The sequence below is a fragment of the Actinia tenebrosa genome, unplaced genomic scaffold, assembly GCF_029948245.1.
Source record: "Actinia tenebrosa isolate PJP-AT-01 unplaced genomic scaffold, QUT_ActTen_1.0 PGA_scaffold5__44_contigs__length_20552954, whole genome shotgun sequence".
Taxonomy (NCBI): Eukaryota; Metazoa; Cnidaria; class Anthozoa; order Actiniaria; family Actiniidae; genus Actinia; species Actinia tenebrosa.
The window spans coordinates 1605166-1625019 of NW_028292582.1; the positions used below are offsets into that span (position 1 = coordinate 1605166).

At 41.2% G+C, this 19854-nt stretch overlaps 4 protein-coding genes across 4 annotated transcripts; all 4 read left to right on the forward strand.

The window, feature by feature from the left end:
• Positions 1-2755: 2755 nt before the first annotated feature.
• LOC116307921 (uncharacterized) lies at positions 2756-5410 on the forward strand. The gene is made up of 2 exons (XM_089037729.1): positions 2756-3015; positions 3145-5410. The coding sequence occupies exons 1-2, from the start codon at positions 2756-2758 to the stop codon at positions 5408-5410; spliced, it is 2526 nt and encodes an 841-aa protein (XP_088893855.1).
• A 115-nt stretch (positions 5411-5525) lies between these two features.
• On the forward strand, positions 5526-7074 carry LOC148906287 (uncharacterized). Its single transcript, XM_089037730.1, has 2 exons — positions 5526-6510; positions 6602-7074. The coding sequence occupies exons 1-2, from the start codon at positions 5526-5528 to the stop codon at positions 7072-7074; spliced, it is 1458 nt and encodes a 485-aa protein (XP_088893856.1).
• A 100-nt stretch (positions 7075-7174) lies between these two features.
• On the forward strand, positions 7175-7882 carry LOC116307920 (uncharacterized). The gene has a single exon (XM_031718245.2). The coding sequence runs from the start codon at positions 7175-7177 to the stop codon at positions 7880-7882; it is 708 nt and encodes a 235-aa protein (XP_031574105.2).
• A 10537-nt stretch (positions 7883-18419) lies between these two features.
• Positions 18420-19829, forward strand: LOC116307918 (uncharacterized). The gene has a single exon (XM_031718244.1). It carries the CDS (start codon positions 18420-18422, stop codon positions 19827-19829), a length of 1410 nt encoding a protein of 469 aa, XP_031574104.1.
• Positions 19830-19854: the final 25 nt, after the last annotated feature.

Consider the following 19854-nt stretch of genomic DNA (forward strand, 5'->3'; position numbering starts at 1 on the left):
TTAACTAGACCATCCAATATATCTTTCCCCGACTTGGTCTTTAGAGGAATAGCCCAGGCGTACTTGCTAAACATATCGATGCATGTCAGCAGGTACTTGTATCCATCGTTGTATTTACTTAGAGAACTCAAGTCCACTAAATCAGCTTGGAATTGGGAGTCTATTCCACATACGATCACTCTATTGGTAGGAAATCTTCGACGAGCAGGCTGATGTAACGTGTACACTTCTTGTCTCTTTAACCAGTCTCTTATTTGCTTACGATTGATCTTTTTGTATCCCTTTTCTCTCGCGGCACGGAAAACAGCATCCACCCCCGAAAAACTTCCCGCGCTTCGAAGATCGTAGTAGATCTGGTTGAGGACTTTGTCCATCGCAAAACTCTGAGTTTTTGACTACAATCGTTCCTCCACAGCACGCTAAGATGCAGCGTATGCGATTAAATAACCGTTCAATACCGATTTGATAGGATGGTGGAAAACAACCCATGTCTTTACCCCTTGGAGTCAGACAAAAAATGATTCTCGATATGAAAGCAGTAACATTTATTTAATTCTTCATAGCATTTACAAACTCACTGAATAGTTCTGAAGATAGTTCACGAGTATTCTGTTTGACATCACACATGTCATTTACAAAGTTCACAATCGGTCTGTTATATTTATCGGGAAATGACATATCACTTGCTATCATCATTGCTACACTAGAGTTCATGCTTGGTAGGTTGGAAACAAAGGCTTCCCATTCTGAGGACATAGACACATCCACCAGCTTGACAAGATCTGCACACACATCTTGCATCATGTTTAAATCGATCACATTTTTAACATCGTCAAAGTAAAAAGTCCACAAATCATGATCACTGGTCATCAAACATATATGAAGGCGCTGACTTGGCCAATCGTTTTCGCATCCTTCACACTCTTTTGTCACCTTCTTCATCATTTCTCTCCGGCAGAGTTCGACATAAAATAACTCAAGGACGTATCGAATCTTGGCTCTGGCAACCATCTCCACTTCATCACTGACAATCACAACCACGGCATTGTCGACACAAGAGATACTTTGAGCTATCGTACTGGACATCTTGATGTCGATATTCACCATCAACTTGTTCGTGGATATTCCAAAGTGGACAGCGATAAGAATCCCGCACCAAGCAAAAGATCAGAGGAATAATCGTAAGCAGCATGAGCAGCCACCACATGAGAAATGATCGTTGTAGTCGAGTGCTGGGGTTCTTATATATTTCTAAACAATTGTTGATGTCATCGGAGAACGTCACTTAATACATGCCTACGATCTTGACGGTGTCTTTGACTTTCTTTCGTAGATCAGGGGTGTGAGGAGATTGGATCGCTCCGCAACCATGATTCGAGTCCAATTTTTGTGGTACAGGATAATCTAAATGGTGACATGTTCGCCATAATTTTATCATTTACTACTTTAAGGATCACATTCTTTAGGGCCAAGTCAAAATTGACTTCTATCTTTTCATCTTCCGTTAGCATCAGACACTCGCTGTTACTAGTTTTATCTTTATAGCCACAACACTGATTTTCATCAATTTGGTGGATCTGTTTACAATTTTTATCCGTACACTTTTTGTGGAGGAAAAATGCCTTGCGGATGTCTTTTTCGGGACTAGTGAAAATTTCTCCAGTCTTGAGAATCCTGTATTGGTAGCTGGGGCTTGAAAACATGGAAAAATTGCATACCCTGAGAAACAGTTTTCTCACAGTACACCCACCATCAATCTCGGGGATGTAGCAGCATCTTGATTTGGAGTATTGGAAGAATACATCCCACGATATGATAATGGGATGGTTGTCAAACAAAGGATTGATGGTCTGGGATGCCACGTCACTAGCCAGCTCTTGGAGGTAGATTTTCTTGTCAGATACTGAGAAGGCATGGCTCTTAACGTGGTTTATTTCCTGCATCAGTTTTATCATCTTTCCACTGTCGTTATTATCGTACAGTTCGTGGAGGTAGTTTCTCAGGAATGGTTTTAAGTACTCGGGGTTTTCTAAACCATGTTCATACTTCATGAAAGAGTCAAAAGCTTCTAACAATATTGGCAAGGGAAGTTCTCTTTGCATACGAAACCAGGCTTTCTGAAAGGTCTTTTGCCAAAAGGACTCGTCTGCTTTCCAATGGATTAGTTCATCAAGAGTGACCTTTCTTCCCTTGGTTCTTTCAATCTCGTCTATCCTTTCTTTGTTGGCAATGTCCTCACAGCATTGAAAGAATAAAAATCTGAAAAATATCTGTAGCTCCCTGATCATCCCTGTTTCATCCTGGTGTTTTTCAAGTTTTGTGTTTTCCATTTGTTTCACGAGATTTGCTATTGCTTTTTGTCCTGTTCTGCGTTTGAACAGCATAGGGTTAAGAATACGGCCACTTCTCAACTTCATGGTTTAGGTCTCTTGATCGGTAACTACGTGATATCGTAAGGGCAAGGAGGAGAGGAAGAATGATAAAGATTGCTCCTTTCAACATATAATTACTTGCGGTTCAGGCGCAATGCTAATAAATTGTAACGTCATACATTTCAACCTGTTCAGGCGGACCAATAGAAATCTATTTCAATTCAGGCGCAATGCAAATGAGTTCAGGCGCCATCTTGACGTCATTTCCTGCTTATCAAATGGACCAATCAGGACCGCGAACGGTTCAGGCGCAATTCAGGCGCAATTCAGGCGCAAAAACCGGGGTAATTATCGACCTATAACACTACTGACTCTTAACTAGTATGAGACCTGGCGAAAGAACTAGTACATCTCCTTCGAGAGTTAAAGTAACAATTCCAATCTTTAGTGGTGACCCATTACAGTATCCTATCTGGCACAGCTCTTTCAAAGCTCACGTTGATGTAAAGGACTGGGATGCAGATACAAAACTGAATCTTCTCAACCAATACGTTTCTGGAGGACCCAAGCAAGTCGTGGAGCACTACCTACTTATTGGCACTGAGGATGCCTATGTTAAAGCTAAATCGGTGCTGCACGAAAGGTATGGCAACCCAAATGTCGTAAGTTCGGCATTCCTGAGCAAGCTGGAGAAGTGGCCAAAGATAAACCCCAGAGATGCGGGTGGTCTGAGAGAGTTCTCAGACTTCCTTGAATAAGTTGTCGCTGCCAGAGAAAATATTCAGAGTCTCGCAATCCTGGATTTCGTGAAAGAAAATGTGAAGCTGATCGCTAATCTGCCATACCACGTCGAGAGTAAGTGGAGAGAGGTGATAACGACATGGAGAATTAAGAACGGTGAATCTAGTTATCCAACCTTCTTGAAGTTTGCAGATTTCGTCAGAGACACCGCTGACAGGGCCAATATACCGGAGCTAGAGGACTTGTCTAAGTTGACGAGTAAGCCTAAGTTGGTAAAGGGTCCAGGTATACAAGCTCTAGCAACTTCAGCGTCCACCTACAAACAACAGCCGCGAAGAGAGCCGACAAAAGATCAAGTGATCAAGCTCGAGAAGGACCTCAAGAAAGGGACTGCAGAAAGAAAAGACCAAAAGACTTGTTTGTACTGTAGCAAAGAGCATCATCTTAATGACTGTAAAGACTTCCGAGAAAAACCCTTTTCAGTGAGAAAGAACTTTTTCTTTAAAAGAAAACTATGTTTGGGTTGCACCCATGGCAACCATCAAATCAAGGATTGTGAAAACCTGCCAACTTGCAAGCAGTGTAGAGGAGCCCACCTGACCTGTCTGCACCAGGAGGAAAAACCGGAAGATAAAGGAGACAGCAAGTGTACTAGCGTGTGCGGCATCAAGCATCAGTATGGAACTTACAACAGTATGATTGTTCCGGTTTGGGTACGACCTCAAGCGGACCCATCCAAGGAGATTCTTCAATACGCAGTGCTGGATGATCAGTCGAACGTCAGTTTTATCTCCAGAAGTTTGTATAACCGCCTAGGCCTTCAGGGAACTCCTGCAACATTGTGTTTAACGACTATGCAAGACGCCGATGTACCCGAAGAAACCAATCGAGTCAGTGGAGTGGAAGTGCTTGATTATTACAAGGAGCATATTATCAAGCTGCCTACCCTGTACACCTGGAAGAAAATATCAGCCGATACCTCTCAGATCTCTAAACCTGAGGTTGCTCTAGAATGGGACCATCTTGTAAAGATCGCTGAAGATATCATCCCTTACCAACCAGGTGTTGAGATATCTCTACTCATAGGAAGTAACCGTCCGCAAGCCATCCGCCCTCGAGAGATATGTGCGGGAGGTGAGGACGAGCCCTATGGTCAGAGGTCCTTGCTTGGTTGGGGCATAGTTGGTCAAGTCTGTAAGTCAAGACAAGAAATCCAAGGTAAAGTGTGCAACAAGATCTCTCAGATGCGCAGTCACTTCGTAGTGCCTCCTAAGGCGAAAGAAGTTGTTGCAACCGACGTATTGAAAGTGCTGGAGGCCGACTTCCAACAAACAAGTACAAGGTCAAAACCCCTCTCGGTTGAAGACAGAAGGTTCCTGCGACTACTGGAAGATGGGATATGTAAACTTGACAACGGACATTATCAAATGCCACTTCCTCTTAGGACAGAAGGAATTAGTCTTCCTTATAACCGCCCTCTAGCAGAAAGGAGATGGAGACAGCTCAACTCAAGATTTAAGAAGAATCCACAGTTCCTAGAAGACTACAAGGAGTTCATGAAGGACGTCATCCTCTCATGTGCAGAAAAGGTCCCCAAAGAACGTCTCAACGTTCGAGACGGAAGGGTCAACTATGTTCCTCATACAGGCGTGTATAATGCAAGGAAGCCTGGACAGATAAGAGTAGTTTTTGACTGCTCGGCACGTTACGAGGGAGTTTCTCTCAACGATTGTCTGCTCCAAGGCCCAGACCAGCTGAATGGTCTATTGGGTGTGCTATGCCGTTTTCGAGAAGAGAAAGTCGCGTTCACCATGGACATCAAGGGAATGTTCCACCAGTTTTTTGTGTCAGAGCAACACAGGGACCTGCTAAGGTTCCTTTGGTGGGAAGATGCAAATCAAGAGAAAGAAGTCACTGAGTACAGAATGAAGGTGCATTTATTTGGTGCCGCAAGTTCCCCTGGTTGCGCCAATTTCGGCCTAAGGAGAGCAGCAGATGATGGTGAAGAGGAGTTCGGATCTGAGGCAGCAACACTCATTCGAGAAGACTTCTATGTAGACGACTGCCTCAAGTCGACCCCTACAGCACAAGATGCCGTGAAGCTGATTAAGTCATGCCAAGCAGTATGCGCCAAAGCAGGCTTGCGCTTGCACAAGATCACTAGCAACAATAAGGAAGTTCTACAGGCTGTTCCTGCGGAAGATCGTACAAAGAACACTAGAGAAATCGACTTGAAGGTCGACCCTTTACCTATCGAACGAGCTTTGGGTGTAGCGTGGTGTGTGGAAGATGTTTGAACTAAAAGATAGGCCATTTACGCGTCGCGGTGTGTTGTCAACTGTGTGTTCGATCTACGATCCAATTGGCTACGTAGCCCCGGTTATCCTAGAAGGAAAGAAGATTCTTCAACAGATGTGCAGGGATAGGCAAGACTGGGACAGTCCTATTCCAGAATCACTGCGACCATCGTGGGAAAAGTGGCGTACCGAGATAACAGATCTAGAAAGCTTGAAGGTACCAAGATGCTTCAAGCCAGCCGGCTTTGACGAGATAAAGTCAGTAGAAGTCCATCACTTCAGTGATGCTAGCGTAGAGGGATATGGACAGTGCTCATACCTTCGAACTGTTAATCAAGAGAACCATGCTCATTGTTTTTTCATAGTGGGTAAAGCGAGAGTCACGCCGTTAAAGCAAAACACTATTCCGAGACTAGAGTTGGCAGCAGCAACAACATCTGCAAGGATGGGTGAATTCCTGCGTGCTGAGTTGTCTTACCCAAAGCTAGATGAATACTACTGGACTGACAGCAGAGTCGTCCTTGGTTACGTGAAAAATGAAGCACGAAGATTCCATGTTTATGTGGCAAATCGAGTTCAGCAGATTAGAGAGAAGACTGACCCCAACGCTTGGATGTACGTGGAAACGAGTCAGAACCCCGCAGATGACGCCTCACGTGGTTTGACAGCTCGTCAGCTGCTGAACGGTTCACGCTGGTTGACAGGGCCTAAGTTCCTGTGGGAAGACGGTCCCTTTAAAGTTAAGCAAACAGAAGATCACCCGATAAGTGAATCGGATCCCGAGGTAAAGCAAGGAAAGGTTCTCTTAACCAAGACACAAGACCCACCAAGCCACCTGGAACTGAACAGACTGAGTCACATTTCATCATGGTTTAAAGCAAAGAAGGTTGTCGCCTTGTGTCTCCAGCTGTTGGCCAAGATCCAAAGCCGAAGGATAAAGAATGATAATGAGGCCAAAGAAGATGTCTCAAAAGCACTACGAACAACATCGATAACCCCGTTACTTCTTAAAGAAGCGGAGAAAGTGATCATCAGAAGTGTTCAACGTGAATACTTCCCAGAAGAACTCGGAGCCTTGAGTAACCTGAGTAGATGGAGTGGTGAAACAGAGAGGAGTCTTATAAAGAGGAAAAAGACAGTCCTGCGGAAGTCAAAGTTCCATTTATAAGTTAAACCCCTACATCGACCAAGATGGGCTGATCCAGGTTGGAGGTCGTATTGCCTGTGCTGACGTTACTGAAGAAGTGCGCCATCCCATTCTCCTTCCCAGAAAGTGTTATGTGACAACTATACTCATCCGTTACTATCACGAGAAGGTCAACCATATGGGTCGTAATACCACCCATAACGAACTGCGCCAAAGAGGTTATTGGATCGTCGGTGGATCATCAGCTGTAGCGAATATTATTTCTCAGTGCGTGACCTGTCGCAGGCAGCGTCGACCACTTGAGCAACAACAAATGGCAAGCCTTCCCAAAGACAGAGTTGAACAGGCTCTGCCCTTCAGTTACTGCGCAGTGGACTATTTCGGTCCTTTTGTTGTCAAAGAGAGAAGGAGCAAAGGTAAAACGATATGGAGTGCTGTTCACGTGCCTAGCATCAACAGGAGTGCATCTCGAGACTGCAAACAGTTTGGACACGTCTTCATTCATCAACGCCCTTAGACGATTTCTGGCCCGTCGCGGCCCCGTGAGACAGATAAGATGTGATGAAGGAACCAATTTTGTTGGGGCCCGAAATGAGCTCAAGGCAGCACTCGCGGAAATGAACCAAGAGAGAGTAGCAGAGTACCTACTTGGACAAGACTGTGAATGGATTTGCTTTCGAATGAACACCCCACATTCCAGCCACATGGGCGGATCCTGGGAACGCCTAATTGGAACCGTGCGAAGAGCCTTGGAACCCGTTCTCAGAAACCATTCCCAACAGCTGGACGATGAGTCTCTAAGAACTGTCATGACAGAAGTGGAAAACATCGTGAACTCAAGATCCTTGACAGCTCATAATCTGTGTGACTCAGATGCACCAGAGCCCTTGACACCTGGTCACCTTCTGACTATGAAACCTAAGTTACTGATGCCTCCTCCAGGAGAGTTCCAGAAAGCAGATGTTTACAGCAAACAACGTTGGAGGAGAGTACAGTATCTTATCAACGAGTTCTGGTTAAGATGGCGAAGAGAATTCCTGCACACCCTTCAAGAGCGTGAGAAGTGGGTCAATCCAAAACGAGACCTCACTGTGGGAGATATTGTGATTGTGAAGGACGGAGACTTGGCACGAAACAAGTGGCCTCTTGCGAAAGTGGTACAGACCCAAGTCTCAGAGGATGGTCACGTGAGAAAGGTTAAACTCCTTATAGCTGACGGAGCTCTCAACAACAAAGGCAAGCGCCTACACCTCCCTTCCTATCTGGACAGACCAATTCACAAGTTGGTTCTTCTTCTTCCTGCCGAAAGCTGCCAAGAAGACTAAACAGGAGATTACCGGGAATTCCCAGCCGAGGAGCCTTGGTTTACTTTTCAGACATTGAACTTTGTTAACATGGAACATTACGTTGAACTTTAGATTTCTCATGTTGTGATTATTAGCGAGCGCATTATTTACATATTTTAGTAACTGTTAGCCACAGTTAGGGGAGCCATGTTGCCACAGGCGGGTCCCCTGTGTCAAGTGCGACGCCGCGCGGTATGTCCAGCGGTCGCGCGTATAAGCATACGTTGGGACTACGTTGTTCGCCCAGATAGAACGATTACTGTCTTGTTATCTAACAGTAAAGAGTAGTTTTTTTGGGTTAAATTGATGTAAATGCGATCTATAAGCTATTAAAACGGTTTGAATTAGAACAAGAGTAACTTTGAATCGAAACTCCATCCCCAAGTGGCGATGGCAGCCACAACTGTTATGCACTTCTTTCGTGTTATGTGCAGCTCCCTGAGTAATCCTCTCACTGCTGATAGAGATGGAAGGTCGCCAGGGAGAAGATTGAAATGCTTTGCAATCATTTCAACACATTCTCTTGCGTACGTTAAATTATAAATTATGATTTGGGCTTTAATATAAACTTTCATCCATTCTGGCATACACACAGGACGTCTGTTTTCAAAAGAGCGTCAACGGAGCTGTCCAGACAGTTGAAACTGAGTTATCAACTTAGAAACGAAGTTATAGGATACCCGCTCTTGCCTAGCTGTAGCAGCTATAGACCCTGTAGTGATATAACTCAATATTATTTGAATTCGAGTTTTCATGGGATAGGAGGCTCCATGAAGAAATGATCCTCCTTCAAAATTCACTTTCCAAGACATTTTGATGTAAGCTGACTGAGATAATTATTGAGTTCATTGTATCATTGCCAACAATCAGATTCATTTAAAACGAAAACAGCAATGTCAGCAATCAAGAGAAAGTGTTTTACAATTGGACAAATTCTTTAATGAGAACTTTAAATTAATGCCGAGTATAAGTAGCGTGGCTCATCATAACTCACTCAGTTGTGCGCAAACATTCATAGGACGAACGCAATATCTTGTTATGTCGCAGCGAACCTGTGTGAAGTGCCGCCTTCATGGCAAGATTAGCGTTTTGCGCGGACATAAACGAAATTGTCCTTTTACGCATTGCTGTTGCAATAAGTGTGCGTCTCATGACAACGCCAAAGAAATGAGAGACGTACAATCCAAAGAAACTACTAATTTGACTACAAGTGAAACTGTACGCATGTCAGCCCAAAACCCTTCCCATAAATGGCTCAAAAAGACGTTCTTCCCCTTAGAAATTGAAGTACAAACTCTTCATAAATGCCACACTGAAGCAGAAAAACGACAAGGTACGTAGAAATTCATATGCATTTGTGTAATATAATTCGTTGCTTAAAAAAGTGCTGTTATTTTTATAGAGAAGAGACATAACAGGACGGAGCAACACAGGTCATTTTACACGGCCCTCAACACTTATACTTCTGAAATTGTCAAGGCGGAACCAACTCTTTTGCCTCTCCAAGTGTTGAGGGGATCAATCAAAATGAACCAACAGAACATACCCACTGGTACGTGTATAGAGACAGTCCAAATGTCTGCTGATATGACAAAAGAACACACAGCATCGGCCAATACAGCGGAAAGAAGATTCTTGGACAACTTGATTAAATTGAAAGAAGTACTACCCGACGCCAGTGTCAATTCCTTGCCGCAGCTCTAAGGGAAAGGAATAATGACATTGACTATCAATTTTATTCTGACTAGCAGCAACACAGAAACAAAGGGAGTGGAATATTCAGAAACGTCAAGTATTGCAGCGATGTCCGAAGAGCTTGAAAGGGGAAAGATGGCAGACCTCACATCAGTTTCTGTTGATTGCGATACTTTGACAAGTATTCTCGAAAATGTGAAGAGCGTTGAAGCGAAACAAGCTCAAGCACCAAAAAACTACCAAATGTTCCCAATCCAAAATCTCTGGCCCTGAGTGCGCCAACAACCAGCCAGTCATTTACATCGCAAAGATGTTGCACTTCATGCGGAAATTCTGCAGAGCCTGGAGATAACTTTTGCTCATTCTGTGGTAAACTGTTATCAAAAAACTACGACCGATTGTAAAATGAAAAATCTAATGAATATGTTCATTATGAAACGGGATAAAAAATATATTTAGAATTGATGGTCTCTTGTGTATCCTTTTAGAATGCATTCAGTTAATCCGTGAAACTTTAGTAATACAAAATTGCACAAAATTGTACAAAAGCCTCTGGTTTCTATTGTTTAACTTGCACTATTTAGTACAAAATAGTAATTTGTGTTTCACGGATTAACTGAATGCACTCTAATTTTTGAGTCCTAATTACTCTGATAAATTTGCTTGAAATAAAACTGGATAAAAACATATTTGTATTGGTCTCTTGTGTATTCCTTGTTGTGTCATAAACTGTTCTGGCTTAGTGATAGCGACTATTAGTATCTAAATAGCGACTATTTATTAGTAACTAGTTTGATTGTATTTCACATTTCAAGTGTTTTTGCTCTACTGCACGAAATTCATAACTGTTTACGTGAGTTTGGTGTACGTTATGATATCATCAATTGTAGAAATTAGAGTGCTTACACTATGTCCATGAAATAAAATCTAAATAGTTACTACCTAATAGTTTTTATTTAGTGACTATTAGTCACTATCACTCATCTGGAACGGCTTTATTAACAATACACAAGGGAAGCAAATGCTCAAGACAATAGTAAGATAATACTTTATTTAATAGAGGCACACTTCATTGTTTCGACATAAAGTCATAGTTGGTACATCGATTCCCATGAAAGCGTTTATAATACCTATTAACATGCTTTGTTGTAATGCTTCAGGGGTTTTGCGGCAAAGAGACTTCGCTAGCCCAAATGCCATTTCAATTGGATTTCAATCAAAGTCGTAGCTATATGCAGGTAGTTTAACAAAAGTTATGTTCTTATTGGCAAGGATTCTGGCTAAATTAGCTTCATTGTGTGTGCTGGGATTGTAACATACAAATAAACGTATTCCATGGTACAGGAGGAAGAAGTTGATTTTCGATGACTTCATTTATTAAGATAGTATTGAAGTTCTTTTCAACAGAAATGGCTTGAATCAAGCCTTCGGTGTACCCACATAAAACAACCACTGAATATTTTGGTATGGCCGGAGATTTGCTTCGGGATGAAGCCAAAGGGAATCCAGATTCTGCGCGCCCATATTCGCGTTGATCAGTCTCTGATGTAAATGTTTCATCAAAAAAAATATATCCTTGATGGATCAATGGTCAAACGCCAACGTATATATTCTCGACGGCATTGTAAAACATAAGGCGTATATCGTTCTTTGGCAACGTGAATGCATTTTTCTCTTGTTACGTTAAGCGTTCTTATGATACCCTGGACAGCAGAGCAAGACGGTAGTTGATTTTGATGGAGGTTGAAATCTTGTGCGATCATTTGGATACATTCGTGTAAATACATGGTTGGATATATAGTAATAAAAAAAGGGCCTCAATGTAAACTTCCATCCAAATCGGAATAGAATGTGGCCTTCCTTTGTTAAACGTACGAGGATCGTATCATGCATTTCGATGGAACTGGGACACCAATTTTGCCACGCAGTTATAGGATACTTTTTCTATCCTCGAAGTTTGAGCGAGAGAACCTGTGTTAATGTAGGCCAGGATGATTTGCACTCTTTTCTGGAACGGAAATGCAGCTCCATTTTCCAATACACTTCCTTTGACATTAATTTTCCAAGACATAGCTAGAATGCCGCGACTTCGTCTTTCAGTTTCTTTACATAATGACCCAATGGAATTCAGCTTATATTTAATCCAATTTTAAAAGACACGCTTTTTTCGTTAAGCGTTATTCATCCTCTTTTGCATGCACTTTCGGAACAAAGGGTTTACTTTCATGGGAATAAAATTGGCCGCTGTGTGATATAACTCCATGCCGTTTCATTCATATGGTAAGCACCTGGTTGCCTGAAACAACAAGTGATTTAAACCTGACTTCCAGTTACTTGTCTTGATGTAAGTACTGAAGAAGCTATGGCTTCGAGAACCGGCATGAAATGCAAGCTTCATGGGAAGTATAGCATATTAAGAGGTTACAACAGAAACTGCCCGTATCAACATTGCTGCTGTAAACTTTGTACTTTGCAAGCGAAGCAAAAGGAACTTCGTGAGGAGAACAATCCTACTAGTTCTGTCGGAAATATTAGGACATTTGTCTCTCCAGCATCCACTCTATCTTTGCCGCTCGAAAGCAGCATGGCCGGCGGGAAAGCAGTACCTTTTCCTGAAATGTCTGCTCAAGATTGGTACAACTGGCAAATTTAGAGACCGAAAACTGGAATATTCGAAAAAGCCGCACTGCAGCTGAAAAACGACAAGGTATAGCTACTGTTACAGTAAGAAGTCGCTGATGCAATGAAGAGTACTTAATTCAGACAAAAAAACTCACAAAAAGGCATTTTTATCTTGCAGAGGAAAGACAAAGGAGAATTGAGTAACACCAGGAACGTTAAAACAGAGTAAACACCTTTTCATCGGATATTATAAAGGCAGACGCAAACATTCGCCTTTGCAGGTTTTGAAAATGTCAATCCAACTTCATCAGCAAAGTGAGGCGAAAGAACAGGATTGTAGTGTCTGGGATACCTGTGGTTAATATTATCATGTTGGGATCCCTGTGTGTAAAAGAGAGGACCGCCATTAAAAGCACGTTGCGACAACGTTCTCTGTGTGTTAGTAGTCTTTCAAATCTGGTTCAATCCGAAAAGAAATTACGACAAGGATAAAAACTCCAAAAAATAACTCTTAATGATGCCGAGCCTGCCCCATTCACTTCCAAAGCAGAACAGCGTGGAGGCTTCATTCACAGATAATATAGTAGAGCTTACAGATATATGTCCTGATATAGACGTGACCAGAATTGCAACAATGTTGAAGGAAGAGAATCTACCTCGCGGGAGTCGTAAGTAGAATTATCGAGTTAACTAAGGAAGAAGATGATGAGATTGTAGAAGTTGATGCTCTTCAAAAGGTATACGAAGAGAAAGAAGAAGAAGTAAAAGAAAGGGTGAGAGAATTGAGCTCTGTACCAGTGGATACTAATACTCTGAGAAATATTCTATCAACCGTGGCAGCTCGAGAAAACAAAACCCACTGTTTTGTCCTTTAATAGACAAGATCCTGCTCGTCAAATCTGCACCACAAAGTTCAATTCCAAATCCTTGGCATTGAGTATGTATCAATCTACCGATTGCCCGAGTCGTAGCAGAGAAGTCTCATGTATGAATATAATTGAACATGGAAAATTCAATTTTTGACCATTTTGTGGCAGCATTTTGCATCCAAATTATCGTCGATTGTAGAGTTAATGTTTTATATCGAGACAATAAAGTATGGCTATATTAATAAAGTCCGATTCAATCAAGCAAAAGAATAAGACCGGTGTAAGATTAAAATATTTCACAGGTTTGTAAAAACCCCTATAATAAAATGCTATGATTTTTATGTCGAAACAATAAAGTATGCCTGTATTAAATAAAATATTACCTTGCTATTGTCTTGAGTATTTGGTTTCCCTTGTGTATCGTTACTAAAGCCGTTCCAGTTCAGTGATGACTAACATTCACTAAATAAAAACTATTAGGTAGTAACCATTTAGATTCTATTTCATGGACATAGTGTAAGCACAAAAATAGTCATATATATAATTGCACAAAAGCTATTAGCCCTTATTTCAAAGCCGAGTGGTAGTGATAAAAAATGCATAGTAAGAAATACCCATTAAAAATATGAGCTCCACCCATTGTTACATCATATTGCCAAATCTATGCTAAGTGCTTTTATCATAAAGCATTTTAACTCCCATGATGGACAGTTATCAGAGTCGTAATTAAGATTTTTGTTCTCTTTATCACTATTGAAAGATTAGGAATTCAACCAATCCCGTTATCAGAATTGTCACACTGCAGGATGTTCAGTTTGCATCATAAACACCTAAAACGCTATAAATGATAGCGGTAATCATAGGCAGTCATGTAGGCCAAGACAAAACAGTATTTAGAACTGGCGGCAGGTTATGACTCAGGATGGACGATGACTACCGGATTTGCCTAATTTATCTTACTTCTATTACCTTTTTTGCTTCACAGTCTTATTTCTGCCATTAGGGACCTTAAGATCCAGGACGGTAACGAGGACGACGGCGTACCGGAAGGGATATTTAGCTATTGTGAATGCGCACTGAGTCAAATGACGTAAATTCTTGTTTCCCCCGTCGTCGCATCGGCAACGGCAATCCTGGTGTTTTGGAGTTGTGGCAACAACGCCAGTAGTTTTCAAACCTCTTTTCATCGTAAATAATCAAAAAGCCATTCGAAAATGTCTTCATCATCGGCATTCAGCCGTCCAAAATCCTCGTAGGTATCGGGGTTTTTTTTTTGGTTTTATCTTACTGGCCAAATGAATTGTAAAGTCAGTTTTCTATGACAAGTAAGACTTAATTATTTGTTTGGTGTGGTGTTACTATACGTCAGTAAAAGTCACAATAGGCTAGAATGTGTGTGGTTTTGTTTTATATATGTAAACAGATTACAATGGGTTGTGTTATCGTATTCGTATAAAGCTTATATTAAAAAAACAAAAGTTTAATAATGTCTTAAAAGAAGACGCTGTTCCATCCATCCACAAGAAACAAGACGAAGAACCAAGCAAGTCATCAATGCTTCTAGTAGCTCCACGAGAGGGCATCGCCAGGTAAGTATGTCATGTTCTTTTTTGCTTAACTCGATCTGTTTTCAGCTCACAAGTTTTGTAATTATTGTCCAAGTAGATCGTAAGATATTGCTGAAGGAAACAATTGATCGAAATAACCATGTGCCGGGTACTGAGCAAGACCCACGACGACGCCAGAAGACAATACAACAACATGTTGCTCTAGTAACAGTGAACCAGCCGACTTATCTACTCCTGTAGAACAGCCTGTAAGTTCGTTTGTTGCAAATAAAGTATTAGTTCTCAGGATCAAAACTTGTTTACCGATCCTAAAAACATAATTTTTCTTCCTTTGTAGTTTCATGATGCTTCCTGTCAAACACCAGAGTGTTTGGGCTGCAAGAAATTGTCCAGTCATAATCGGCAGCTCCGAAACAAGATCATCGACCTAAAAAAGAAAATAGAAGATCAGCAAACTAAAATTCGGGAGCTAAAAGGTTTGAAACTTATGTCCATAGTATTATTATTTTGTCTCGGTATTGAAGCAAGGTTTTATTCACATACACAGTACCTGTAACTGAAAGTTCTGGCATGACAGCCACTTCAGAGAACGTGACCACCGAGGAACCTGTTCATGATGAAACCATAGCCGTGGAGAGTGAGGGCGAGGACGATGATATGATTCTCGAAGAAGAACCACAGATTTCTTCTCCAGAGTATAAATTGTTCTCGGAAACCGAAACTGAAACGGAGACAGATATGGCGGATGCAGAAACAACTCAAGATGATGAAAAACCACAAGTCATAAAGTAAGTTAGGTTCACCAACGAGAAAATAGAAAAGAGCAAAAAGAAAATAGCTATTTGATATTATGTGCCTAATATGTGTTCTTAGGTGTACCACTCTACACAATCTGTTTCCAGAAAAGGATTTGTGCTCTTCGTAATAACTATTTCGAGAGCTATAATAAACTCTTGAATGAACGTATTTGTAAAGCCTGGCCAACATATATTAATTTTGTATTCACTTATGTTATAGAACCAAGGATTCTGACAATTTGAGATCACAGCCAAAGTTTATAGTGTTCCTGTCTAGGCTGCTCCTGCTTTTCAATATATGCCCTGCATGCAAGACTGAGAAGCCCTTCGTAGAGTCCACTGCCCTTGGAACAATGGTCCAGATTACCACCATATGTGTCAACCCCCATTATCCATCACCAAGGAATACCTGGGAAAGCCAGCCTAACATGACAGCAACCAAGATGTCAGCCATGAATTTCTTGCTTTGCTTTTCGATCTTGGTTTCAGGGGCCTCTCCATCAAAAGTCATTCAAGTCTATAAGAACATGGGCCTGGCTTGCATTACCCTAAAGACTTACATCAAGCACCAAGCTGTGAGTACATGTACGTGTGACTGTATTTTGTCTGGGTATTGCCTTTCTAAGTGCATATTAGAAAATAATGCTAATGCGAATAAGTACATAACTTCTAACAGCTGCTTCTAATTACTACTACTGCTACTACTAACTAGTTATGCTCACATATGTAATTACATAATATAAATAACCAATTTGAAAGCTTCTTTCACTTTTTTTGACAGACGAAATTGTTTCCCACAATCCATTTGTACTGGGAAAAATATCAGCAAGACATGTTCGCCAAGCTGAAAGAAACAGGGCAGCCATTTATTATTGCTGGAGATGGGCGCCACGATAGTATGGGCCATAGTGCCAAGTACTGTGCATATACCATTTTCTGTTGTACTGTTCCCCTTATGTTTGACTTCTCATTAACTCAGGTACTAAATGATTATGCATAAAAACAATAATAATTTGCAAACATTCCAGAAATTTAGTTATTCAATTGCATTCAGGTTTTTTCGTAAGTGGAACAAGGGACTGTCCACACACAGGGGTGGGGAGGGCCTTAAAAAGAGGTATACTTGTAACAAAAAACCTTGGTAATGTTGGCTAACAAATTCAGGGACTTCTTTTGTCTTAAGGTGGATGGTTCTTCTTTTTTTCCTTGATAATTTGTCTGTTCCTTACACTTTTTTGTTTTTATATTAGAGAAATGTTGCAGGTAACAGCCAAGCAATGGAGCCCCTTGCATTTAGAAAATGCATGGAAAGCCTTGTGGCATCTGGACTTGCTTTCGAAACCTTTATCACAGATCGCCATACGTCCATTGCAAAATTCATGAGGAAAATTTTAAGAACATCAAACACTTCTTTGATCTGTGGCATCTGCAAAAGAGTTGAGTATTTGGAATCATATTAAAAGGAATATTGCTTAATGTTTGCCAGCATGTCAAAGCAGAGTTCAAAACAAAGTTATGAGAAAGGATTTACAGTTATTATGCATCTATTATGCAATTTTATCTTGTTCCAAATATCATAAAACTTATTGCTATTTTTATTTTCTTTAGAGGTACACAAAGTCCTAACTAAGATCAGCAAGGAGAAAGATGGGGAATGTCTGTCCGACTGGATCAAGCCTTGCGAAAATCACCTGCTGTGGAGTACCACGTCCACGCCATCTGGAGATGGGGAATTGATATGGGCCAAATTTGTTTCATTTTTGTCCCATATCATCAACAAGCATTCTGACCTAGAAAATGACAAATTTAATGAGTGTGCACATGAGGAGCTAATAGGGGATAGAAGATGGCTTGAAGAGGTATGTATGTGATTGCTAATTAAAGCAAAACCAGGGTTATTCATGGTGAGTTCAAAGAGAATGCTTTCTCCCTCTAACCCAATAAAACGTTTGCCTATATCACTACTCCATTTTCAAAGGTCTTTGAATGAATTTCAAAATGTCCTCAACAATCTTGTAATATTATTTTTGCTGATGCAATGTCTTTTTCTGTAGATACACAGGTTTACGACAAAGTGTGTTTCGTCTTAACGAAACCCTCAATGATGAAGGGCATCAAGAAGGCATCACCATTGGCCCAGACAAGTTGTTTAGAGGGTTTTCACTCTGTTGTAAACCAGTATGCACCAAAAATGACAGCCTACTCTTATCAAGGGATGTACTGCAGGTAAATCATCAATGAATTATACATTTCTAAGTAAGGTACTCTGGGTACTTTGTGTGCCCTTGGAGTTAATGATCATGACATAATGAATATAAATATGTCTGTACAATGCATAGTGCAAATAAAGTCAAGCTCGCAATCATAATGTAAGGCACAAAAGTGTGACTGGTGACAGCGTATTTGCATGCTTTTTCATCTGGGTGAATATCCAATCAGCATCAGAAAAACAATAAAACCATGCTAATACAACAGTGGTCACACTTTAGAGCCTAGCACTTGTAAAAGCAGTCAATACAAAGTACATTAAAGTTAATTTTTTTAAATCTTGAAATTGTTTTTTCCAGGCACATAATTGCAGCTGTCCATTTAAACTACAACTTTCAACGTGATGTCCGACACAGCGAAGATGGGACAGAACAAGTTAGGATAGTTTATCCCAAATTCAAAAACGGCGAAAAAACTGTTCGCAGTGTTAGAGTAAAGCCAAATCATAGTATAAAGACGGTATACCTACTAGCTCTGAAATATTTGACCTTAACTTACTGTAGTATTATGCATGTTATCTATGTATTATGTTATGTTATTTACCTATTAGGTTACCAGTGGTATAAGCTGCAAAGCTTCATGGGATACGTTCTGGTAAGAGACGCCATCTTGATTAAAGGCTTGTTGTTCACTCGCTAGTCTTTTAGTTTACATAATATTACATGGTGGCAGCGGGTTCTCGAACCTCAAAATCATAATGCCAGAGACAGATGAACAAGCGACATCGCATCCTCGTCCTCCAATGGCAAATACTATTCCTCCACCAGAGAAATTCTCCGGAGCAAACTCACCACAACAATCGGATTTGTGGCAAAAATGGCTTCGCCGTTTTGAAAGATATCGCCTCGCCTCTGGCCTCAAACATAAACCCGACATCGAGCAAGTGAGTACTTTGTTATATTCAATGGGTGAATGTGCCGATGATATCCTTCAAACGATCAATATTGATGAAGAGAAAGCGACTTACGAAGAAGTCAAAACTGCCCTCAACAAATATTACGAAGTCCGTCGTAACGTGCTTGTCGAGCGTGCGAAATTCAACAAACGAGTCCAGCAGCAAGGAGAGTCTATTGACACATTCATACAGGATTTATACAAGCTAGCTGATGACTGTGAGTATGGTACACTAAAGAAAGAGCTTATTCGTGATCGAATTATTGTTGGTGTGATCGACGACACACTCTCTGACCGACTTCAAGCCAAGACAAAGCTAACCTTAGAAGAAACTGTACAACTAAGTAGACAGGCAGAGGCAAGAAAACAAAGCAAAGAAGTTGTACGTGGAAATACACAGCCTAGCACTGGCAATAACACTGTCAACTATATTAAACGTCCTACTCAAAACAACAGACCAAATCCTAGAAACGAAGCAAAAGGTGAAACTAAGCAGTCCAAGAAAACCGCCCCACCTTCCTCATGTTGTCCATGGTGTGGTAACCGTCAGCGCCATGACCGTAAACAGTGTCCAGCTAAAGATGCTGCATGCTTAAAATGCAAGAAAAGGGGACATTTCCAGTCAGTCTGCCGCAGCCAAAGCAATCCAAAACCAAAAGTGAATGAAATCGAAGATGATGATTCAGATATGCCCTTTCTAGGAGAAGTACTAGGAGAAATAAAAGGTGGAGAAAATTCCTGGATTGTTCAAGTGGGAATAAATAACGTCACTCGTTGCAAGTTGGACACAGGAGCAGCAGTCTCTGTCGTCAGTGATTCATTACCTTGGATAAAGCAACAGCCATTGGAGCCTGTGAGACAATCGCTCATGGGTCCAGGGGGGACACGCCTTACTGTTGTTGGATCCTTCCTAGCAACTATCAAGTACAGACAAAGCAAGATACAAGAGCGAGTCTATGTCATAAAGAACCAGTCGTGCTCTCTCCTCAGCAGACAGGCTTGTGTAAACCTCGGTCTTATCAGACGACTAGATGTGGAAGTTGAAGAGCTGAACACAGAAGCGCCTAACTTTAGAGCTGAATTCCCTCAACTATTCACAGGCCTGGGTAAACTCCAGACCGAATGTCACATCACTCTTCAAGATGATACAAAACCATTCTGCCTGTATATATGGAAAGCCATGACTGTCTTCGTTGGTTATTTTTTCAGTTAGATGGTGCATATGTACTGATGTATGG